Below are 26,682 nucleotides of genomic sequence, written 5' to 3'. Positions count from 1 at the left end.
AGCTCTCCTGTGTTACTTTAGCAGAGATGAAGTACAGAAGGATCTTTGCAAGCTGTTATCAAAACCAGTAGGGAGAGCCGTGAGTCCACTGGAAGGAGCAAAGGACATAAATCTTTTCATGCACCTTCTGTGAAGTAGAGATGAGGTTTTCTTATACTGTTTACAAGCACAAATACCAGGTGAAACAAAATAACGGAGTCTGTTTCACTCAATCTTGTAAGTCTAATTCAGTTTGAAAATAATTGAATTAGAGCTGAAAAATCATCTCTAGGCCCAAACCGACATAGGATGTTTAACCAAATGATGTGAAGCATATATCTGAAGTGAGTAGGGTGAAGGTATGTTTAAACACTTCACTAAAATGAAGGATGAGAACTGCCTTAGCTTTCAGGGATAATGCACTCTTCAAAGGGCTTGGTGGTTTTGCGCAGTCTATTTTAGAACAGGACAACCTACAGGATTCTTGAAGAAAAAAATAATTAGTAGTATCATCTAGTATTGTTTTGAAAACATGCACACATACAGAAACCACAAAAAACTGTAAGCCTCTTGATAATGTAGAAAAGAAGACTTCTATTCAGATTGCAGTCAGGATGTATATTTCAGTGAATAGGAATTGAATTTGAAGTTACTAATGAAATCTAAAATTTCACACAGCTCCTGAAATTACTGTAGCCAGTGAGTTGTGATTATGTTCCTTGAGACTGATCTAATTCTTACACCTTCTTGGATTTGATGATTTGTACTCTGGAAAATGATTCCATAATGCTTTCACATCATATGACAGATGCAGCTGACAGTGCCTCAGACAGTATAAGAGAAGATTTATTATGTCTTCTAAGATATTAACTTAACTTTTTTTGGCTTATATATTACCCTTTGGCTGTCTTTATGCTGTGATGAGGTGCACGTATTCTAACTAGAAGTGACATAATTGAATGCAACAAATCTTCCAAATCTCCTTTGGCCCCTCAGTGGCCATGTTTCAGTGCTTTGTTCCAGAATTATGTATGCAAATGTATTTCTGCTAGGTAATGGAGCTGCCATCCACATTAATTCTGTTTATGTTTAATCTAAATATCAAGAGCTGTGGAATACTGGGATGGTGCCACCGTACTGATATACCAGATTTCATTTTTTTAGTCCCCCGTAAGTTAGCCCTTCAGGTCCTGAAGTGTTGCAGCCTTAAACCTGTTTCAACAAGCACCTACTGCTGGATCTTCCTTTTGGAAGCTCGAAACAGGACTTCCTCCTTACTTCCAATTGTTTGATTAAAGTACACCTGATTTATTCTTCATCCTACCTCTGACTCATCAGCAGCAGTTAGCTTTATGGTAATATTATACCATAAATTCTTGTGTGACTTTCTTGCTGTCACTGAAGCAACTAATCACTTTGTTTGGTGCCAGAGATAACGTACAAAACCAGTAACACAGTGAATCAAACAGACCCCACTTCAGAAACATCAAGAAAATATGCACCATAACATGCCCTCTCTGTATTTCTGTCGTCGTTTTTCACCCCTCTTATTCTAGCCTTTTTGCACAGAAGATCAATCTGTCACCCTTGCATTCAACTTTTGCTTTGTAATACTGCTCATAAGAATGAAGCATTCTTCATATTCATATGCTCCTGCTTCTACCTTGTCATGGTTTAACCCCAGCCGGCAACTAAGCACCACACAGCCACACACTCACTCTCCCCCGGTGGGAGAGGGGAGAGAATTACAAGAGTAAAAGTGAGAAAACTCGTGGGTTGAGATAAAGACAGTTTAATAAGTAAAGCAAAAGCCGTGCACACAAGGAAAGCAAAACAGGGAATTCATTCACTACTTCACATCCACAGGCAGGTGTTCGGCCATCTCCAGGAAAGTAGGGCTCCATCATGCGTAACGGTTACTTGGGAAGACAAATGCCATCGCTCTGAATGCCCCGCCCCCTTCTTCTTCCTCCAGTTTTATATGCTGAGCACGACATTATATGGTATGGAATAGCCCTTTGGTCAGTTGGAGTCAGGTGTCCCAGCTGAGTCCCCTCCCAGCTTCTTGCGCACCCCCAGCCTACTCGCTGGTGGGGTGGGGTGAGAAGCAGAAAACGCCTTGACTCTGTGTAAGCACTGCTCAGCAGTAACTAAAACACCTCTGAATTATCAACACTGTTTCCAGCACAAATCCAAAACATAGCCTCATATTAGCTTCTATGAAGAAAATGAACTCTATCCCAGCCAAAACCAGCGCATACCTATATTTTGCCTCAAAATGGTCCTTTGAGACACATAACTTCCTTTGACCGTTTTATAGCATTTGTCATTTATATTAAAGGTTTTTGCAAAAGTGTTTTATTAATTTCCGTAAAAGCACAAGAGTATTTGCTATATGAAAAAATAAGTGTAGGGCCTTATATGTAAGACTGAAGTGTTTTACCTCTGATAGAACAGAAAGCACATGTTTCAGTTAATGGAGTAAGTTAATGGCATAGTAAGTGCTATCAGCTTTGGAGTGCATTAATTTGTTATGTTTTAAATGTTTGCAAACTAAGTGATACAGGTGTTTTTAGAACAAATGTCCTTTTAAAGCAAGCTAGAGTGGGTTTTTAGGAATCTGAAATGGTGGAATTTTACCACACTATGCATTTGGAGATATTTTAATATATAATATAAATGACATGAACTGACAGAACCAGGCATTTGCAGGGTGCTGCAGATATCTAGCTCAGAAATGCATATGTTATTGGGGTGATTTAAGAAGATTTCTCAAAGTTTTGTTAGATAAGAAGCTATTCCCACTGTTGGAGATCCAGATATTGTAATTATGTGCTTCTTAGGCATAGAAATGTATTTCTTTTTGACTTATACAGCACTGTGAACATGACTGTAGTTTGCTAATTATTAGTAGTAATATGGAAACTTCAAATCAGGTCATTGCCAGAAGAAAATGAAAGAATATGAAAAATTGGCTTGCTGGCTTTGAGCCGACTTTTGAACTGTCAGGAACTCAATTATTCCAGCACTGGGTAGAACCACTGAAGAAAAGGGTTAGATACTGCTCAGTCATGATAAGAAGAAACCAAAAATCTGTAAGTGGAACATTACTCAGGAATTTTTAGGTTAACACAGTGTAGGTCAGTTCTGGCTAGATATCTTGGTGGATTTGGCAGGACCTATGGAAAGTACATAGATTCAGTAGATACAGAATGGGCATCGCTGGCAGGTGCATAGCTACCATACGTCTGCTGAACCCTGCTACATCAGCTGTGGAAATGACTTACATTTTTTCCCTGTTTCCTAAAATATTGACCAGACATAAAGCCTTCCTTTGGTCCAGATAGAATTATCAAACTTCAGGCTTGGTGTTCTGTTTGTTTTGTTGTATGAAGCCTGGATAGCTATTTAAGGGAAAAGAGGGAATTTGCATCAGATCGGAAATGTTGTCATACTGCAGTGGGGTGAGGCAGAGAAAAGAAACCCCTCGTATTTCTGCCCTCTGGCTGCCGTCCATGCAAGGCTAGGCAGATTGCTTTTCCCGTCCTTCAGTTCAGCATGACCATCCTCTGTCAGAAACTTTATACTACTGTAAGTGCTTTCATGTTAGTGGAACTGCTTCTGATTTGCTTCAGTGTAAATGTCAGGGTTATCGGTTTCTGATTTAGTGCATTTAACGTCCCAGTTCACTGAGCTGCTTCAGCATATTCCTTGTCAGGGCTTATGTCCAATAAACACATGAGTAGATCCATTTAATTTTAAATAAAGAGGTAACTGAGTCTTTGTGAAATGCTCAATATTTTTAGTTCCTCTCGATAAATCCAAAATATTAAAGGTATAGAAATAGGTAGCTACAAGCAAACATTCATTTCCACCTTTAGACATAATCACATTTGAAGAGATACTTGAAAGCCCTTCCATTTCCAAGAGCTTTGCACCACAACTGCATTAAAGGCGCACCATTAGACAAAATCTTAACAATGAGATCAATTATATCAACACATCTCATTGTCACTCAATATAATGAGAAATAATTTCACTTAACATTGCTGAGCCAGTTTATTTTTCTGTATTAGTAGAATTTTGCTTTAAACTACCATGAAAATTTGAAGTGCTCAACGTTCATTTTTTTCCCCCCATGATTTCAGTGGTGAAAAATTAATCATGTACAATAATAAGATTAGCAGTTATTTTAAGAATGCTCCATAACTTTCTTAAAGTAATTTATAAATTAGCAATATTTTCTCTTCTTTCTTGAATTCATTGGTCCATATGTATCTGTACAGGTTTCTGTAGGAAGCTTGGTTCTTGAGTTTTTTGTTTTTCCTTACTTTATGAAGCTGGCTCAGACCTTTTGCAGCTTGGTAGATTCCTCAGTGGTGGAACATTGCTCCTGATCTGAATTTGTACCTTCAGTTTAGTATACTTTCTTTACTTCATAGACCTAAGAGAATTAAAATCAATAACTATAAAAACATCATTTTTAATGAAAAAGTAATGAAACCATTTTTTTTGCCAGTCTACTTTTTTTTTTTCTATGTGTAACAACAAATCTCTGGTGAAGAGATCTGAATTTTCACTGATAGCTGAAATTTTGTAGCCATCCTTGAATTCAGACATGTAGGCTCCAGGCACTGGATAGAAAGAAACATATATCAGTATTTCAAAAGAAGGTAATTAATATGGTATGAAATGTTAATCTTGGATACTGCACTGATTTTTCAGTTTACTGGTATAGAAAAAGACAGTATTACTTGACATTAAGCATTTACCTTTTATACTATTAAGGCACTGGTAAAGCAATACTGTTAAACTAGGCAAAATTAAATTGCATCTGTTTGCAAATATTCAGCTTAATCCATTCAGCCATCAAGACAAGAAACAGTAAAACAGTAGTTAAAATGGAAATGTCCTTAATTTAAGGATGGGAAAAATCAGTTTGTTTAAAGTCCTTTGTAATAAAACTATTTGTGTAATTACTTTGAAAACTGGCTTTCTACATGTACTATAAAAATACAACATAGGTCTCACTAACTAAGCATTGTATGAATATTTTCACTTAAATTCTAGAATACTATCTTCTACAATTCTATTCTATTAAATATGTAGAAATATTCCTATTTGTTAGACCAAGTGAATTGCATGTATACTGCTGTGAAAATAAAAGAAGTAAAAGTGTATGATTTGATTTGAGTATTGCTGTCATTTACAAGAAAGCAATGTACAAATGTAAATGTTTTTACTGTTGTCAAGAAAGCAGAATTTTTAATTAGCACTCGGAAAATTATACTCTAAAACAATCTTGTTTTCTTCTTGTATTTGTTATAACTGACTGTAAATTGCTTTTTTCTAGGAATTTGTCAGGGAATATTTTCTCAAGTCTCATGAATGGACTCTTTTCTGAGCTGCTAGCTCTGAAAGCACTGTAAGTATGATTCCTTATGTTTGGAAATCTGAAATATTCAGGAAAGACATTAGAAAAAACATAGCAGAGTTGAATATGAATTCAAACAGAATCGTTTCTAGCAATGCATTCCAAATGTAAAATATGCAGTATTTTTTTATCAATGTCTGTCTTACTATTGATGAGCTGTCATCTGCTACCTGTTGCAGTGAAATGGATAGCGCTGACAACGTGACCCCATTCCTGACTAGCTCAGTCTAGCCATCCTGACTGGCATCCCTGTTTTTTTTTCTTTTATGATCTTATACCTTTCCATGTTTTCATGCCTTACACCATATAATAACTCTAAATACACAAAAACATTCATGTTAAATATTTTTCCTGCAATTATGGTAACAATTCCCAATTATTTATATTAAATGTACCTCTCTCAGATTTAAAAGTGTATACTGGATGCTTCCATGGTCAAGTTTCTACTTAAAAGAGTTTTTTGTAAGTGCAAGTATGTTATAGTATGACTTTCTACAGTAGCACATACTCAAATTTAATTCAGTAGTCAGTGATGCTGTTCTGTAACCAAAACCAGAATTTTGGCATAATTTCTTGGAAGTCATTAACAGTGGGACAATGTGTATTAGTTGTCTCAGGATGTCTTTATAATTCTACACCTATAATTATACATCCATAGGTATGCATCTATCTAGAATTAGTTCTTTTTGGAGTTAGATAATTTGACAGAAGAAAGTATGTTTATGAAAATTGCATGTGTACCAATTGTGATCTTTCTTTGCCTTTCTAGACATTTCAACACCGATTCACTCATTTGTGACTGTAATCTAAAATGGGTCTTGCAATGGGCTAGAAATGCTTCAGTTCGAATAGCGGAGGAAACAGTTTGTGCGTACCCCAGTGCTTTACAAGGACTGTCATTTCGTAACCTGAAGGAAAACCAGCTGATATGTGGTGAGCTGTACTCTCATTTAACATTACAAACTGAAGTGGAATCCAGAGAAAAATTAAAAACCAGAAATGATGCAAAAAAAAAAAGAAGAGTAATAAATCTGACTTGATTATAGGCAGAAGAAATTCAGGTATATGGCACAGAAAATACAAGATTGAAAGAGAATGGAAAAAAATACAAGTTTCTTATTTAATACAAAATAATATATGTATTTATATATAGCAAGAACACCACTGTCCTGTCTATGTATTAGGCAACATGTAATTATGATTTAAAACATTAGCACATGCTGGTAGCTGTACATTGTATACTGCATGAAACTGAGGATTCCTACAGGGATTTATAGAATGTTCCTTTCAAGTTATATCTCTAAATGTCAGGTTTCGTTCCTGTATTTTTCATTTTTATAAACCTGTAACTGTACATTTTAGCACTGCGTCCTGGGGATGAATAGAATTTTTACAGTGAGCTTCAGTTAGGTGAATTCTGTATTTGAAGATCTGTAAGTAAATTGCTTTTTGAAAAAGATTTTCCACCATAGCAAACATGATGGATATGGTGTGAGGAAGGAAACAAAAAAAATATGAATGAGTAAAGAAAATTCTTCTCACACTGAACACTGTCTAGCATAGAACAGACAAACCTAGAGATTCTAAAAGTATCACATACTGCAGAGAAAAAATCTTTGCCTAAGATTATGCTGGTGGGTTTCATAATCAGAAGTATAATTTCACACATACTTCATTAATCACAGAATCTTTGAATCTTTGACTTTCTTGAATGACAGAAAATTGCTGGGATGGTGACTTTGCTAATGTCTTGTGGAAACAAAAGGAAAGTCACATTTTTATCCTAGTAACTACAAGAGGAAGGATGTGTATCGCTAACACATTTATAGCAGAAGGGAGATCAGGGTTGACTGGAGTAATAAGAAAAAATTTGGTTTTAACAACAACAGCAAATACAGATATTTACAAGTTGGGAGAGATGTGAAAGGATGTGAATACCAGCTACAGATGTTCCATCGGCTGAATTGTTAAGGAAACACAGCTATCTGTCTGGAGGCAAATAAGGAATGAGCTCTTATGAGTGAAAGGCAGAGAAGTTTCCAGTAGCCTGTATTACTGAACATTTGAAAATCTGCAATACTTCTCAAATGTCAAGCTGCCATTTTATAGAGACCCAGCATGGGCATCTTCATAGAGATCCACTTCCCAGCAGGAAAAGTCCTCTTTCTGAAAATGCTGGAATGATCAGAAGAATCTGTTCTGTTGGACAGAAAAGGACTGTTAATTGGTATTTTCAGGTTGCCAATGAATATGAGCCTGTGAATTTTAGAGAAGAAATGAAAGCAATTTCTCGGAATTTCGTACTTTAATTCCTAATAGAACTCCTACTACACCTCTGATACAGAATTTATAAGGCCAGTCTAGTTCTTACTGCTGTTTATAATGTCCACAGAACACTTGACAAGGTCTGTAATGACTGCCAATAGCTTAACACCTCTTTTAATATCTGTAGAGAGCTTCACGGTGATTATATTTGCTGATCCTTCCACCAGCTCTGTAATATCTGCCAGGTACTTCACGGTGCTCATAATATCTGTTGGGCAGCTCATGGTGCCCACAACATTTAGCAATTTCATTTTCAGTAACTTAATTTGAACTTAGGCATAATAGAAAGCTGTCTGGCAACAAAACAATAACAACTATTGAGAATGTTTTAAGAATAATATGTGTTGAAATATGCATAGAGCTAATCAAATTAAATGTATCTTAAAGAAAATATTAAGAAGTGGTTTAAAAATTAAAAACTCCTGCATGTGAACATCTTCAATACTGTCAGACATTTGTATTTATAGTCATTGATCTTCCTTCTACAAGCTAGAAGAGGTCATGAGGTATCACAGTTACAAGGTGAGCGAAGAAAAGAAGAATGGAAGGGAAAAAATAAAAATAGAAGGGAAATGGCAAAAATCTTTGCAGACGAGTTAGGGAATGAACCAAAAAGTCAAAGTATGTGAAGAGGAAACGAGACAGTAAAAAAATTCTGAATAGCTACAGGAGGCCATTTGCCATGAGCTTTTAAAATTTATTTTATGTTTTGATGGGAGAAGAAATTATCTTTCAAATTTCTTCCTGGCAAATCTTTCTCATGCATCTGATAACTCAAGATAGCCAAAGAAGTCATTCATTGAAAGCAGTTAAAAACCTGCTTTGATGGTTTTTATGAGTTAATTTAAGTAACTGCACAGTTTTGGAATTCACAGGATTCTGCTTGCATAGTTCATTAACAGCTTATAAGCTTTTTAAAAGCTTAACAGCTTTTAAAAAAGTCTCCAACTCTCAGAAATGTTCAGCTAGAAAGCAATTTTTGACAATGTTGGAAATAAGGCTGAAAAATAGTTTGATGATAAAAGACAGTTTTGCCTTTGTCTTCTGCCTTAATTATGAGGGACTACAATGAATTCATAACAGTATGGACAGAGTACCTTTCCAAAAAATGATTGTGAAATTGGCTTCATGCAGTGCCTTGACACTGTTTCTCCCTGACTCCAAATAAAACTTACTCAATTTACAGGAGGAAAATTACATTTTCCTGAATACCAGTGCTATAAATTCCACCTGAGGTCTGAGAGCAGTCTGTGATTTTTCCCTTGCACACATCATCAGCAGAAATGGATTCTGTAGGCCAAATTCTTCACTCAGGAAAGACCCATATGAGTTTTTTTCTTAAAGGGGATTATGAAAGATTGCTCTTAAAGCTGGGTTTTGATTATTTACACTGATGAGTGAGATACTAGAATTCAGTTTCTCAGTTTCAAAGCTGTATTGATGCTGTTGAACTAACAGCACTAAGTAGTAAAAGTTCTCTGCAAATTACAATTGACATATAACTCTGATAAAGCCTTTTTCTGTTAGAAAATGTCGACTCATTAAAACAGATGTTTGGAAAAGTGCTGACTTTCTTGTCTCCCCCAATTAGATTTTATTTAAAGTTTAGAAAGTAGTTGACATAATGTCAATAACCTTGAAATAAATGATTTGGCTGTAAATGATGTAAATATTTACTAAATTATACAAAAAATATTGCAAAAGTCAAAGTATAAAAATAATTTTATAGTCCTTTAAAACATTATTATTATTAATTTATTTCTGCCACAAAGATAATTATCTAATTCTCCTGGGACGGAATACTGTTTCTCAGGCAGGTCTCCTACAAATTAAAGTATTGCTTTTTGCATATGTGTTTTCTCTACAGGTGTTTCTAAATGAATAATTGGGACCAAGCTATCACCTTTTTTTAATTTAAAAAAATTGCTTCAAAAGTAAGAAAATATAACAAGATATTAAGAAATATATTTTTTTTTGCTTAGAGTTTAATGCATTTATACATAATAAATTACATTTTTATTCTTTATCATTATGCATTTTTCTGTGCAGAGAAGTGGAAAGGTTTAGTTCTTTTCGTGGTGTCAGTAGCTTTTCAGGTTTATGTAGTCTACTGTCCTAATCTTCATCATCATATTGTTGTGTGGACTATTTTCCTGTACAGGAGACAGGTTAAAAGAACTAGATGTAGTATCTTGTCAGTTCTCAGGAAGTCTAAATGTAGAGAAGCCTACATTTTTTCAAAAGTCACTTTGTTCTACTCGAGCAGATGGTTTGATACATAGACATCTGCACCATCTCATCACAACACTTTCAGGCAAGCTAGTTTTGTTGCCTGTCACCTTTCCTGTTCCTGTTGTTGTCCTTGCCTTTCCTAGCAGTCTGATGTAAGGCAGTCTGGCAGTAAGTCTGATAAAGCGATCATTAAGAGTCTTGAATGGCTCTTGGGCCATGTTAGGAGAGCTTATTCTAGCCCTTTGTGTCTAACCCTTTCAAAAGGAATGGGCTAAATGTAGTCCCTCAAAACTATGTTTACCCTCTATCTATGATGGAAAGATCTACACAAGTCTTTTCCTTGGAAGAAATGAATCACTTGCTTGTATCTTTATTATGCTTCTGTCCGAAATTTTTCTTAGTTTCCCACTTCCTTATTTGCTGGGTTGCGTTCAATGTGAGAAAATCTCCTTGGATGTTGAACTGCTTCAACACAGGATTGTAGGACAAGAGTGAAAAGAAGTTCTAACATACAGCATTATTTATTCACCTATATTGTGCACATTTCTGAAAAACCTGTGTCATTTCAATAATTACAACCAACAAGGGCAAACAGATACAATTAGACAAGCTAGTATTAATGGATGTTCTTCATAGACCATCCTCAGTCAACAAACTTCCAGAGTAAGGAAACAGATATAAACTCAAATGTTAAATACATCCATTTTAAGATGCAGTCTCAGGGGAAAATACGGTGGAAATAGAACTTGCAAAGCACAGAGGAATGGCAAACAAAATATCGCAGCTGAGTCATTTTCCTTGTATTAAGATGGCTGAGATAGCATCCGTTTTTATGTAGTGTCTCATCTACCTTGATGGGGATAGGGTGGCCTCCCTAGGCTCAGGAACCTGTTTTTCAGAGGCTGTAGTATCCAGAAACTGTTTTCGAATTCTGTTGTTGCTTTGAGTGCTCCACGTTCATGAAAAGCAACTGCAGTGTGTTTCACCTGGCTTACGGGGGTTGTTACAGTACGTTATTTTGAAAATGTGTATTATGACAAAATGTGCATTCTATTCATGGGTAGCATGCCCATTGGTTGTGATGAATTGTAACTGTTTACATCAAACTTTTAATGAGAAATTGTTTGGGTTGTTTCATAATTTACTCATAGTTTTAATAGTCAGTTAGGACTTTCACTATGGATGATAGGGAATGAGTACTCCAAATACAGAGCTGGAGTTTCATCTGTATAAGATCTGTATGATTAAGTTTCTAGCATGCCTTAGGGGGCTGTCTACTGAGAAAAGTGTTAACACTAAAGAAGAATAAAAATCCATCCTACCGAAAATAGAGGTCAGAAACAATGGAAGATAATAGCTACAAGTTGTGTGTGTCCAACAGTGTTTGAATTATTACTCAGTCTCTGAATTCTGTAAACTACCTTAGTTTAAAGTGTTAGCTCATGAGTGAAATTAGCAAGTTGTGACTCTCAAAATATTATTGAAATGCGCTTTTTTGGTATAATAGACTACCTACTTAGGAGGGGCACTTCAAAGGGATACAAATCAAAAGGATAGATCCTTTTCTAGCTTCTGTATTCTGCAATACAGTTCTTTAAATGTTTCATAGAAAATGTAAATAATATATTGGGAGGGAGGGGATATAGTTGTTAGGGAATTGTTTGTACTTAACCAGCACCTTGTCCTTTGTAGTTTGCCTCACTTCACTGAGAATCAGAGTATTCATCCTCTAAAGGAGCAGAGTCAGGTTAAAATGTAAGCACTTTCTGCTCTGATGCTCTGTACCTGTTCATACTGAAACTGGTGCAAAGCAAAAAAGAAAAGAGAACATTTATATTCTTTATGCACTCTTTGTACTTGTGTTCTTAGAGATTTCTTGACCATTTTAAGATTTAATTTCTTACATAGAAAGGTATGAAGTACTTTCATCATTACTTACCTACTCACATTCTCTAATCTGTATTTCTCGTGCTTAAATATGAGCAGAACATTAAGGCATATTTCTCTCAGGCCACATGCAGCTCCCTAGTCTATTTTCATAAGTAATTTTTTTTGCAATCTTACCTAAAATATACCACAAAAATTCAGAACATTCGAGACATTTTAAATTAATTACAGTAATGCCATTGGGAAAAAAGAGAACATTTTCTTTTCTATACTTCCTGTATAAAGTACCTTCATTTTCTGAACCAGCTTTTTTATTCTTGACATATATTCTTAAAATACAGTGTGGGTTTAACTGCTTTCTCAGCAATGGAGGAATAACAATGTTTTAGATGCTAGACATGTTGAAATGTCCTTATAATTTTACCTGATGTGCTTGTGCATTGTTTTCCCTTCATCCCTAGCAGAGTAAGTCTGTTTCCATTGTGCAATAGTGAGAACTTTGAAAGAAGTATGTACTTTTAAAATGCCAAAAATAGAAAAAAATAGATTGATATTGGGAAATGCAAACTTTGAAAGGAGACTTTTTCAACAATTAAATTTAAGCCTGAAATCAACCAAATGCATTCAGCTTTGTTGTGCATCAGCTTTTAAGAATATTGTCAAATATTTTGTGCTAGGGATATTGGGTGAGAAATGAGATTTGAAGTTGCTTGTTTCATATGGTGACAAAAATCAGTTATCTACATTGCCTTTTGAGTCTTAAAATTCTAATTGTATACATCTGCACATAGATTGTTCTTAAAAGTTTTCTTTCCTACATGAAATATATTGCAATAACAAATACTGGCCCAAAGTTGACAAGGAACATTTTTTCTTCATTTATTTCTCCCATAGTACACACAGCATTTTTTGGTCTCACTTGTTATTTACTTAAATTTAGGAATGGGCTTGAGATTATTGTTTCAACCATTTCTTTCTTCATTTACAAGTCATTCTTACTACGTTAACACAATGTAAATATTGAACTGTGGGGTTTTTTTCAGTATGTAGTAACTAACTAAACTCAAAATCTCAAGTACAAAGAATGATGGATTAATTATCCAGATTTAGATTCCAGTCCTGCAGTTTCTTGGCAGCCTACAGATAGCCTGCTGCATTCATGTGGAGCATCATTGTCTTTAAGAATATGCGGGATGAAGACTTCAGCTCCAATTCTGCAGGGAGTGCCTAATCACATGAATAGGTCTAATTATATTGAAATAGGAATATTCCCACTAGTAACCTTTCACAGGATTAGGCTTTGCAAGATATGGATAGTGATACAATTAGCTGTAGTTAAATCCTCTTGCAATTGTTTCCGTTTTACAATGTTAGCAATTCAGGATTTTCTTTAGTAACACAATATGGATAATAGCAGAATGTATATAAATCAAATAATGTAACTGCATTTTAGATCTTTCAAAGATGGGTGTGGTAGATTCATTTTCTATCAGAGCTAAAAGTGGCCCATTTTAAATACCAAAGTTTTCAATAGATAACCATTTGGTAGTATGAAACCAACAATGTTCTAACCTTTTGGCTCCAAATTCTAGATTTCTCATCCTAATATGATCAGTCTCAAACTGGAAAAAAAAAAAAAAAGGAATATGGTGCCCTACATTTAATATTAAATATTATTATCTAATCTCTTTAATGCTAATTTAGAACACTGCTGCAAGGTTGGGGGCACAAAACTAATAACATTTATAAATGTGAAATAACAGAAGTATTAAAATGGTCATTTGAGAAACTTAAAGGACGAGGTTTTACTAGTACGTATTTTCTTGCATCTGTGCTCACACATGAAAATATAGTTCAGCAGAACTCTTCACTTCTGAAATCTCACTGATTTAGATGCTGGAAATGTGCCCAATTTGTTCTTCTTCCCATAGCTTACTCTTAAACTACATCAGTGGTTTTTAATGTACAGTTTTGTCTGATTTTCTACATTGTCTTTGCCTGCTTGTTCCAAAAAGCATACAAAATAACTAAAGGAAAATTTAGCTAAGATGTAGTGAGGAGAATATCAGTGAAACGAAGCTTCTTTAATCTTCAAAACTTCTGCCCTTGGAGACTTGACTGGCCACCTCCAAAAGCTAGTTGCTCATGAGCAAGGCAACAATAAGGTAGCCAGCCTTGACTAAGGCCTATGGAGTATGCTGGAAGACATATTATTTATTCTGAACATGGTAACATGCACATTAAAAGACTAGGGTTAAATTTTATACTGGCAATTCCTAGGTAAAATTATATAAGGTTCTTTGCCAAACCTATGTTAATATTGTCCAGTTAACAGCACTGATTACAGTTTGTTGTAATTAATCTTAATTGTTCTCATGGGAAAGTTCCTTATAAAGCCTCCATCCTAACATCCTCTGTTCTAATTAAGTGGAGTATACCATAGTGATATTTCACATTTTTATAGCACATGTCATCATAGACACTTTCTTTAATATATATATATAAATGGCTGTAAAGATCTGCAGTTTCTGACACTGTCAGCTGGGCTGAGAGGCATTTGGAATGGAAAAAATTCATACAATGACCGGGACGAGTTCTTACTTCAACAGAACTGTCACTTGTTCAGCATCTTTTATGACTTTTACATTTCTTTTTCCTTTGGCATTCTTGCAGCATAGATGGGTACACATGTAGCCTTCTGGACTCTGGGCAATTAGGGGCAATCACTGCCACTCTTGGGACCTTCCTGCTGCCAGGCTTCCTTGGTCTGAGTGTGCAGTAATGATATGAAAATAATAAGAAGGTGGCTAGTGGTGCTTAAGGTTTGGAAAGATGAGTGCTACCACTGCACTTCCCAGATAGATAAAGCTAATCGATATATTTTGTAGGTGCTTTATCCTTGCTACTGCTCAGCCATTTTTATTAACTGCAAGCTGTAATGAGTGTGCATAGCCATGAGCCTGCCAGCTTGCTTGCCATAAGCATAATTTGAGTAATCAAAACTAGCTTTCTAGCAATGACTACTGACTCTTGCCAGTGAAGGAATGTATGTTGATGAATCTTCCAATAACATAGCTGTCAATATGTCATGGTCTGCAAGTTTCAGGATGTGGCAGATAATCAAATTCTTCCCAGCTTCTAAAGTAGACTTCTGGGACAATTTGAAAATAAGACATTGAAAAGTGGCAGCAGTTTTATTTGATAAGAAAGAAATCAGTGATGAAAAAACTTTGCACATTCTTTTAAATTTCTGCTAGGTGTGCCAGTGCAAGATGCGGGCTTTATTTTACCTGCATGCAGATAATATTTTTAATTAATTGATTAACTGGAATGAAACCTTGATTTCCTATTGTGGAAATTTTTCAAGTAGCTGTTGCCATTTTACAAATTAATGTTATGATATTTGGCATTTATGTTAAATACTATTAAGTGAAACCTACTACCTCTGTACTTCTATGCCTCTATTTTCCTACCAAGTAAATCATTGCTATCATCAGTAAATAAGAAAGTGTTTTTCCACTTCTCCCTTGCTTAAAATGGTTGTAATGGACACAACACGCATCAGTCCCTAGACCCAGTGCAAAACTGATAATTTATTTTCACAGGGGCTTATAAATCTGGGGGAAACTACTGTAGACAAAGACAAGTTAAATAACTTTGTCATGGCTGGACTTGTCATCCACCTGCTGAGTGCTGGCTGAAACCTGTATGAGTTGGATTTGCTAAAAGTGGCTAGATTTGAATTGTACTTTTTCCAGCTCAACTTTCCTTAGTTTCTACACAGGTGTAACTTATTTTAATTAAATAAGTCTGAGAAGTTATGGAATCCAAGTGCTTCTCAGTGAGGCTGTCATCCAGAGCTATGATTGTAGCTCTTCTTGGCATAACTGCACTGACTTTAATCTTCTGTTTTGCAGATATGGAGTATATTTATGAGGTTAGCTAACCCAGATAACTGAAACATCAGTAGCAGTGGACTGTGACAGCCTGGGCTCACTGTACCTCTAACTAACTCAGGATAAATCCTGGGATTGCTGCTTCTATTCAGCTCCCTGCAGCAGCATATACATTATTATCAGTTCCTCAGTCCACTGACTCTGCTGTGCCTGCTCATAAGACATGCACCTTTCTCTTTTTCTCAGCTTTGATGGCTTTACAGAAGTTTGCAGCAGTAAAACATAATACAAAATTTGTAACTTCAAGTAAAACAGTATACATGTCTGAAGTCTTGCTCTTTGGTTAGTAGCTAACATTTCAGTGTAGCACCTAGCATTACAAAATAAATGTAAAGCTGTGATTTAATTATGAGATGCTGCAAAAAAATACATCTACTTTATGTTCCTGTCTGAAAAGCATGTATGAGGGTGAAAGGGACTGATAAAATGGCGTGCAATATGCCTTGCCCTGCCAGCATTATGAAGTTGGTGGAAATAAGAAGCTATTACACAAAGAGAAGCTATACTTTTTCTGCAGTGAGTGGTAAATGAATATGGTACAAAGCCTTCTTGTCCCAAGCCCAAATGACTTATTTTATTTTGATATGTTTAGTACATGTTGGCGTCTGTATTTTCTTGGTATTATGTTAAAATTGGAGCCAGGCAAAGCTTTTATTAAAACTGAAGCTTGGCTCCAGTTCTGTATTCATTCCTGACTTCTTTGGCACGTGGCACTGTCTGTGACCTTCTACACCAAAACTTTCGTTATTGTCAGCAAATTTTGCAATACAGAAATTTGCCTTGTTGTACTGGCACCTCCCCTTCTTGGCAGAACTGGCCTTCAGAGCAATTCAGATCACTCTCTTTTCTTCAGTTCCATTCAGTAAATAACAGCTATAATTTGCTGTGTCAGCAATTCAAATTTTTAACTAATGTTTTTCAATTTGTTTTTCCTCATTTTCATCTGTCCTTATTATTGGACCAGCTCCTTTATTTTGTCCTCACTTCCAGCTTCCCCCCACTGTGCTTTCCATGCACATTTCTTTCCCACTGAGATTGTATACAAATATTAGAGCTCTAACTCACACTTTTGTCAGCAGGATGTGCCGCACTCTGTAGGCACACTCCGTTCAAATAAAAAGCCCATTGGCAATACAATAAATCAAGTGATTAACAAGAAGCAAAATGCCAACCTCTGGTTTTTTTCTGTCCCAAAAGCTTGTGGTGCACTGTAGCAAACTGAATTTTCTACCAAGAGGCAGAAGTCAATGGTGTATCCTGAGACGTGAGCACTGTAATACTGCACTGATGTGTGGGCAACCTGGAGAAACCTGTGGATTTTCCTATTTCTGACGGTGTAAAAGCTGCCAGTATCAAACAAAGCCAGCTAATGAGGACCAGAAAATGTATAGCAGAAAACTGTGTCTATGGTAAACTGAACAGCAGAACGCTCTAGTGTAGTAACCAGGATTATGCACTTAGTAGCTATTTAGCTGTAGAGATTTGTGCTGCCCAGGTTATACGTTGTGCAGGAGAAAATGCAACAGATTTGGCTGGAGGTAGGACATAGTTTCATTTTTCTCTGATCATGTCTCCAGTATCTTGTGTTGGTCATGCTGGCCAATGACTAGGCACCTTTCTGTAGTGTATCATTCATCCAGAAAACAGTAGTGTCCATTCATTATAAGTGAATACATTTTACATGTGATCATATTATATTTAAAATAGAACTAAAATACAGGTTAGAGATGCATTGTATGTTATGTCTTTTACAAACATTTGTTTTCCATATATGTCCAGTGACAGCAGTATTTCCTTCACATTCTTCTTTCCACCTTTGAAAACAATAAACAAAAAGAAAGGCCAAAGTTAGAAGGAAAATTGAACTATTTTTAAAATCTCAAGAATTGATCGTAAGGAAAAAGGCAGAAAGTATTTAATCTCTGTGCACGTGTGTGAGATAAATTGTTTTATAAAGATATAAAGGGCATACGCATTGGAACATTTCCTTAGAACTTCAGTGTACCTTGCTGTTTTTCTATTTTAGCTAATGGTTATTGAAATAATTTCTATTTTCTTTTTCAATGTTATATACATCTTGGGGCACTGCATACATTAAAATGTGCATGGATATACTTTCTGTGAGAAGGACTCTTAAGTGATATTCTAATTCAGTGGTATTTGTGCAACCTGATTCCTCCTCCATATGTCCTCAGTATTCTAGTCTAGAGCTAATCTGCAATACAAGACTGGATCACATAAAGAATCTGGCCTTCAGTCAACAAAGCCCTTTTCTGCTGAGAAGTGAAAGATAAAGAAAAAGATGTAATTACTGTAATGACGGGTTAGACCTCTAGATTCATGCTGCAATCAGTGATTCCTGTGGTGCTCTACTGCAATCATGGTTTAGTGCTGACTAGAGAGACAAGACAGGTAAAGACTGTAAAACACTTCAGCAGCCCTTGATCTAAATGCCTATAGGAGAGTCACACCTCTCATTTGCTGGTGGTGGTGCTGGCTCCAAACGTGGGGGCAGCAGAGCAGATTGTCTTGGAAGGAGAATCTTGGAATATTTTTCAAATGTGTAAAAATTATATAAATTAATTCCCCCTAAATTTTTCCTTCTGCTCCCAGGATACAATAATAAACTGTAAATTATTTTTAATCTTATGAGGCTGTTCTGTCTGCCATATGTACCCACACATACTCATATACAGATGAACATCAGAGATTATATATTTTTATTTGGTCTTCAGTAATCACATAATCAAAGAGAAAATTTTCTTGTGTAGGGATATGCTTGCCAGAGCTGTTATATTTCAAGTGCTGTCAAATCAATGCCAAAATCATTCCAAATACTTTCAGAATTTCTTACGTCTTACTTCTTACTTTATTCTCAAAGTCAAGCTTGAAAACCTGTGTACAGCATCAGTAAACACTTTTATTTTTATTCTGAATTTGAAGGATTGTTGGATTATGGATTTAAAATAAGTATTTCCAGCTGATGCTGATGGAACTACACAATCATTTTATAGCCATTCAGGATAAAGGGTATTGGCCCTAATCCTGAAACTCTTATTGATGCAATTAATCCTTATATCTGTGAGCTGTGTCACTGAAGTCAACTGGAAATTCTGCATGAGTAATAGTTGCAGAACCAGCCTCAATCATTTAAATCATGATTATCCCTGGAAAACAACTGAAGACTAGCTCTGGTAATCATTTTTTGTAGACATCATACAGATTAAAAGCAGATGTTTTGTAGAATTACTTAAGCGTACCTTCCTTGCTCTGCAAATGTCATAATCCATAGCAATTTTACTAGTTTCACTTTGGAAATGAGCTTGCAGCATTATTTGTCAATTTGGCCAATCCAAATATGTACATTGTGAAAGGGTTCAGCTGGTCAGAAGGATATCCCATCCTAATGGTAAACCAAAGGTATGTTTAATTCACTTTGCATCTTTGTTGGCACTTAGAAGGATTTGCAAAGGAAAAAAAAGTGGGTAGGTTGTTGATATGACTGATGTCAATCAAAGGATCATTTTCTTTTTTTCTGATATGCTGCAGTTAAAAAAGATTTCATTTACTTCTGATCATTAATTGACAAAATCTGCACAGAGCACATCATTCCTACTCCGTTTCTGGGTTTGGTGATTCCCAAGGCTGAGCAACAGAAGTGATAATGTGAAAGCCTTAAAGACCAGCTATAAAGACATAGATAAATTCAAAGTAATAGTGTTACACTGCATCCCTATGCTAGGCAAATTATTTAGCTTGACTTAAGAAATATTGATACTATAGTTCACACTCTTACTACTTCATAGCCTCATGACATAATGTGTCACTCAGTGCACGAGCAAAAACATTTGACAAGATACAATATCCTTAGTTAAATTCATGAGAAATATTTTATTTCTGTGAGTAGTATATATTTCTGTTGTACTTGTGACAGTATATTTAATTTTTCTGGACTCCATTTTCATAATCATTCAGTTAAATTTATGGCTAAATTCCACACCATAACTTTTCCTTATATTCCATAATTCACTTCATAATGCAACACAAAGATTGCAACCTTTTGGAGAGAGAGGTTCTCTCCATCTTCTAGTAAAAAACTTTCATGTAAATGACTGAGACCAAGCCTGCAGCTATTATGAACAAGGTATTAATCTGGTTTACTTACTTTTCTTTTAGTTAGAAGACAAAGATTATATAGAAATACTTGGTATATTTCAAGGAATTTTTAGTAACGCATCCATGTCCACAAATAATAGGCGCAATCAGAAGATAAACTACAGGATGTATGCACAAGTAAGGAGGAATATCTGAAGCCTGCCCTTTATAGTTACAGCAGACTTACAACATTTCCGTAGACCGTGGCTAGCCCCTTAATTCTCTGCGTGCTTCTCCCAGACAGCAATATCACATATTCACTCATGTACAAATCCTGCGTATTATGCTGGCCAGCATTCTTACTCTATAAAAAAGTAGAAGTTATCCCTCTCACTGTTTATTCAAAGCAGGTTATGAATATACTATTTAACATTTAAATTCCCCAGTAGTATTGAGGGCCCAAAGCTAGGTTTATAAATGCAGCTTCTCACAATTTAAATGTTCCAAAGACAACATCTGAATGACATAAAGAAGCATGTTAGGGTGAGATGCTGAGTAAGAAGAGGAACAAACACTACTGGTTGTCCACAAATTTTAGCAATTGTAGAACCAGTGATTATGGCTTGAAATCTGGTTAGGCATGGTTAAGTTAATCTGTATTTATTATAGGCAATGGAGGATTTCGAGGAGAAAGTTTAAGGAAGATAAAATGGTGAGCAATGAAATGGAAAAAAAATGTTAAAGTGCTTGTCAGAAAAATAGATGTTTGAGATAGTTAATACTGGTGCAAATGTGGAAGGGTGACCTTTCAACTGACAACCCTATAGGCTGGATAGATATTAATGATGAGAGGCCTCTAAATGAAAACAGAAGAAAAATAAGGGAGAAGAAGATGTAGCTTATAAATTCTCTTTCCTCATCAAGGCAGAAGGATGTCCAAGGTGCAAGACTGTAGGCATTGTGCCTAGGATGAGATTGCAGTAGTGAAGTTATAAAGTGACCCAGGCTCAGTCAATTGTTTTGGCATTGTAGACTGAGGTGAAGAGGTTGTATTTTAGGAATTATGATGCAAGATGTTCACGGTAGTGTGTTCGTCAATCATGTATGTGAGTCCTTAGTATTTTTATTACCATTACAATTTTGTGCGATGATAACAACGTATCAGAGGTAGTAATTTTCTTGTCCTGCCTAAGGAGACTATATCACAAAAAAGAAAATAAAGTTATCCTTTATTCCTTATTATCCTATAAAAGATGATCTTCTTTCTTTAGATGCAGAGCCTCTATTTCAATTACGTTTCCTAAAAAGCTCCTTTTCAACATTCTGCCACTGATTTAAAGAAAGCATTAATCTCACAATGCATAGAAAATATTTTACAGAAATTGTGTTAAGGCAGTTCAGGATCTAGAAATAAAAATGGAAAAAACCAAATACTGTCTAGAGATTCAGTCTCTACAGAGACTGTAGGATTGAAGGATACAGCCTTCAATCACTGTCAGATCTATGAAATTAGCAGACTTTCAGCATTCCCAGAAATGCATATGCCTTCCAAATTTACAACACTATTTATTTTTTAATTGTGTTTAGGCATTTGGGTATGTGATGATGGCAGCTGTTTTTTTGTAAGATTCTGCTTAGAATAAGAATATGCAATATTCCTATTATTAGGGTATTTCTTGGGGAAAGAAGAGAGAGAGAAAATTCATAAAATAAAGATGGTGAAATGTACTCCACTATTAAAAAGCAGAAAGAGCTATTTAGATAAATATTTAATGTTGAGTAAAAATCCAGAGAGTAAAGACAATTTGTGGAAGAGGCAGAAGAAAGTAGGGACAGGGAAATGAGAAATCATAGGGACAGTTAAAATTCAGGGGAAAGTGGCAAGGTTTTGGTAGCGGGGAGGCTACAGGGGTGGTTTCTGTGAGAAGCCACTAGAAGCTTCCCCTATGTCTGACAGAGCCAATGCCATCCGGCTCCAAGACGGACCCGACACTGGCCAAGGCTGAGCCCATCAGCAACAGTGGTAGCACCTCTGGGATAACATATTTAAGAAGAGGGGAAAAAAAAAAAACGTGGAAGTGCAGCCAGAGAGAGGACTGAGAATATGTGAGAGGAACAACTCTGCAGATACCAAGGTCAGTGAAGAAGGAGGGGGAGGAGGTGCTCCAGGCACTGGAGCAGAGATTGCCCTGCAGCCTGTGGTGAAGACCATGGTGAGGCAGGCTGTCCCCCTGCAGTTCATAGAGGGTAACAGTGGAGCAGATATCCACCTGCAGCCTGTGGAGGACCCCATACCAGAGCAGGTGGATGCCCGAAGGAGGCTGTGACCCTGTGGGAAGCCCACGCTGGAGAAGGCTCCTGGCAGGACCTGTGGCCCCGTGGAGAGAGACCACGCTAGAGCAGGTTTGCTGGCAGGACTTGTGACCCCGTGGAAGGGACCCACGCTGGGGCAGTTCATGAAGAACTGCAGCCCATGGAAGGACTGATGGAGAAGTTCATGGAGAACTGTCTCCCATGGGAGAGATCCCATGCTAGAGCAGGGGAAGAGAGTGAGGAGTCCTCCGTCTGAGGAGGAAGGAGTGGCAGAGACAGCGTGTGATGAACTGACCGCAACCCCCATTCCCCGTCCCCCTGCACCACTGGAGGGGAAGAGGTAGAGAAGATCGGCAGTGAAGTTAAGCCCAGAAAGAAGGGAGGGGTGGCGGGAAGGTGTTTTTAAGATTTGGTTTTATTTCTCATTATCCTACTCTGATTTGATTGGTAATAAATTAAACCAATTTCCCCAAGTCGAGTCTGTTTTGCCTGTGACAGTAATTGGTGAGTGATCTCTCCCTGCCCTTATCTCGACACACAAGCCTTTCATTATATTTTCTCTCTCCTGTCCAGCTGAGGAGGGCGAGAGATAGAGCAGCTTTGGTGGGCACCTGGCGTTCAGCCAGGGTCAACGCACCACAGCGTATGAGATATTTTAGGCTCTGTAGAGTGAGTAAATTTTGTTGTGGAGCACAGTGGGAATTTCATCCACTGACAGTGAAGTTGTCTTATAAATGTTAACTGTACCTATATTAATAGCTGTATTTTTTCTTTAATTGGAAAACTGATTTTTTTTCTGTACTAAAGTATCCCCCTTTGAGTAGGAGGCTGGACTGGAGCATCTCAAGAGATCCCTTCCAACCTTACTCGTACTGTGAACTATTCTGTAAAACCCATTTTCTGTAGATATTCTAGTAATCCTGTAATTATCTAGGCTCACACCAATGAAAGAAAAGTCATCTCGAGAATTCACAACACGATCAGACTTAAGTGGGTAGTTTGAGGGCATATCTTTTATATTAGTGCTTTGATGTTAAGATCTAGGAAGCTAGAATTGTATACAATTAGTTCACTTCGCAATATTCATGAAAGGAATTCATTGTGAGGGTTTTTTTCCTATTTTTTTGTTGTTTTGTCTTCTCTGCAGCTGGGCCTCTGGAACTTCCTCTTTTTGAGCTGATCCCATCACAAAGACAAGTGGTTTTTCATGGAGACCGCTTGCCATTTCAGTGTACTGCAACATATGTTGACAATACCACCCAAGTACATTGGTACCATGCTGGTCGTCTGATCGAAACAGATGAAGAGAGTGGCATATTTGTGGAGGACAGCATCATTCATGACTGCTGCTTAATTACACGGTAATGTATACTCCTTGTAATAGTCAGACTTGTAGGCAAGGTGAACAGGTGCAACACTTCCAATAAGCTTCATTAAAACATGTATCAGGAGTTGTTTTATCTGAAGGAATTCAATTGCATGCTTGAATCAGAACACACACAGGTATAGGTTTTTCATGGCTATGAACGGCTGTGGTTCCAAATCGTATATTTTGTGTCTAAGTGTCCAGATTTGAGCAGCTATGGATTTGAAACAGATAAAACCAGAGTTTTATACACAGTAAACTGTGAAAAGAAACTGAATTTAGAATAGCTTCAGTAGCATGAGAGTGACTTACAGCCAAACTACTTTCTGACACCATCTAGAAGATTGATCTACCATAGTGATTTGCCTATGAAGAGCTATCAATTTAAAAGGGTTGGATTAATTTTTGTAGGCTCCAATATACTGGATTCCATATTCTTTAGTTAAGTAATCTCGTGTTTGTTTCTTCTTATAATTTTTCTCAACCTTCTATGATTTTACCATCTGTGTGCCTCTGTGTGCTTGAGAGACAGAGATCTACAGAAACCTTTGCTGACGTGAAAAATGCAAGAGGAATGAAGTAGAATAAGCTTCTATAAAAGAAGTAACAACTAATATTTGGCAATGACCGTATCGTTCTAGTTTTGCTTCGGTTTTCCCTTTTAAATCTTATTTAATAAATTATTATAAATCTCTCTGTTTATTTTTGGTTTTCATCATAGAGTATGGGCTTCTCACTAAAAGCTGCTAAGCTGTTGCACACATCCTTTTGTCCTCTGCCAATTTCCATCATTGATCACAAAAAGAGTCTGATTCTGTGTCTGTTCTGCCTTTCTCTTTGTAGAAGATGGAGTGAAAATAGCTATGCTAATTAGCTCTGGATCATCATTAACATCTTTTCACTCAAACAGTTTCTATTAATATAATTGACCTGAAATGCTTCTTCAACTATCAAATGAAAGTTATGAAGAGAGTCAAATTAATTCCTCTCCACTGGGGTCTTTCAGCTTTATTGATTTGAATTTCGTCTACTCACTGATTATTTGACCCCTTTTGGAGTCCTAGAGATCTAGAGGCATAGACCTGACCTATTCCCACAGCTACTGACTTTCTTCTAATACCAATGTGTATGGCTGTAGTGGATAATGAAAAAGACTATTAGACCAATTAGTATGGTAATGCCAAGTGCATATGAGCTATTACATAACTGCTGAGTCACTTAAATTAAAGCATGTTCTTATTTCCATGATATCAAAATTAAAAGTCATGCTGTTAATCTCATTATATTTTTCAACTGAATTATATTTTGCACTATATAAGCAATTTGTAGAGCATAGTAATAAACTGAAATAAATTGTCTAAAAATGTTAAGATTTTCAAAATAGCTGTCCTTTTTAAAAAGCTAGTTTAGAAGTAGCTTGACTGAATTTTACCTTATATTGCTTAATTTTTGCCAGACTATAAAATAAAAATCATTGTCTACCATAGCAATATTTTTAATAAGGATGGTCGGTCTGCTACCTACCTCGTTTACTGTGCCATTAAATAGGTTGCCTTGATGCTCATGTTGCAGTATTCACTGGGACCAGGTATTCAGAAAGAATGTTCTCTAAATATGTCATCATATTTGCTGTTATAGACTGGAAAAATACTTTGACTTGATCAAGTTATGTGATACAGGCTGTCAAAAGGAGACAAAATATTTTTTTAATTAAACTCACAGTCTTTAAACAGCTATTTAAAAGCTTAGAACATTTTAATTGCTCATTTATTTGAGCTGTATGTTTCACTTCATGGTATAGGAGGGCATCAACACTGCATTTACTGTACAGCGTGGTCCTTATCCAGTCAAAAATGCTAATACTCAAGGAGTCATGCCTCTGCCGTGATCAAGGGACTGATCAAAACTAACTTGAAAGGCATGAGAGACCTATACTTTTGAAACTAGCTTTCAAAAACCATACTATTTTGAAGTCAATGATTTTTTAAAATATAAATTATAGAGATGTATTGTCTCTTCTTGTTGAAAGTGAGAAAACATTGGTCAAGTTATAACTGTAAAAACTCTCTTCAGCATCTCTTAATTTTAATCTGATCATCATGACCATGTATACTATCATTCCATTTATATCATTATTATTATTACATTTTAAAATAATATGTAATAGCATGCTTATTACATGCTGCAGTAGTATGTGTTAATATGCTTGTTACATGCTATTACACACTAATTTGTGGTAGTTCTTAAGGCTGAATCACAGTTGTATGAGGCCCTGTGAAACATAAGAAAGACTATGCCTCCCTGAGGTTATCATATGTTAAGTATAAGATTTGGAGTAAAAATAAAGGTAATTTAAAATCAGTTCTTACAGTGTCATATTTTGTCTTCCTATAGCTACTCTTTACAGCAAATGTCCACTTTGTGGCTTTCTGTGATTGCACTAAAGGACACGCTTTGGTTTGTGCTGCTTAGCAATTTAAAGATTTCTGAAGCTAGTTTTGAACAAAGAGGTGAAGTTGTGTTCCAAAAGCTGCTTATTCAAAAATTTTTAGATGGTTATTTTACTGGGTAGTTCCAGATATTTCTGGACGTGGATTTACAACACAAATATCATACTAAACCCTTCTGTTTTATTAACTGCCACAGTAGAAGGATAAAATATCCAAATGTGTATTTTTTTGTCTCATGATAAAGCAGAATAAACTAAAATAAATGTTTTTGTTACAATAATTAAACTAAAGTTTTGAACTGTATTCCGGCCTGTGACATTTTTCTTGGCAAAGAGTATTCTCTTATAGGAGATCCTGAGAAGGTGTTTTCAATTCTGCTGCTAGCTCGCATTTACCATTTCTTGCCAATGATAATAATATTTGATTTTGCTCATGTTGAATTTTCTGTCATTATGCCTGTGTATAAATGTCATAGTCATACATGAAAATGTAAATGTGATGTGGAACTAATTTCCTATCATCTGTGAATGGATCTAGCTGAAACTGTGACTTGTGTTTCCGTGAAGACAGCCTAATTTCTTAAGCCTGGAATATTAGATTATCAGTTTGATCACAATAAGCGGCAATGAAACAATCCATATCCCT

The 26,682-nt window shown here is 36.1% G+C and overlaps 1 protein-coding gene across 1 annotated transcript in view; it reads left to right on the top strand.

Annotated features, from left to right (window-relative positions):
- ADGRA1 (adhesion G protein-coupled receptor A1) overlaps window positions 1–26,682 on the top strand; it is a 285,341-nt gene that overhangs the window by 113,124 nt on the left and 145,535 nt on the right. Inside the window, exons 5-7 of the mRNA XM_087767270.1 lie at window positions 5,333–5,404; window positions 6,183–6,346; window positions 23,369–23,582. Of these exons, the coding sequence (XP_087623396.1) occupies window positions 5,333–5,404; window positions 6,183–6,346; window positions 23,369–23,582 (450 nt within the window). The remainder of the gene's footprint in view (window positions 1–5,332; window positions 5,405–6,182; window positions 6,347–23,368; window positions 23,583–26,682) is intronic.

Source organism: Nipponia nippon, unplaced genomic scaffold (genome assembly GCF_047370975.1).
Source record: "Nipponia nippon isolate SJK-2023a ecotype South Korea unplaced genomic scaffold, ASM4737097v1 scaffold_3, whole genome shotgun sequence".
In the NCBI taxonomy this organism is placed as follows: Eukaryota; Metazoa; Chordata; class Aves; order Pelecaniformes; family Threskiornithidae; genus Nipponia; species Nipponia nippon.
This window is presented reverse-complemented; position numbering and strand designations above follow the sequence as displayed.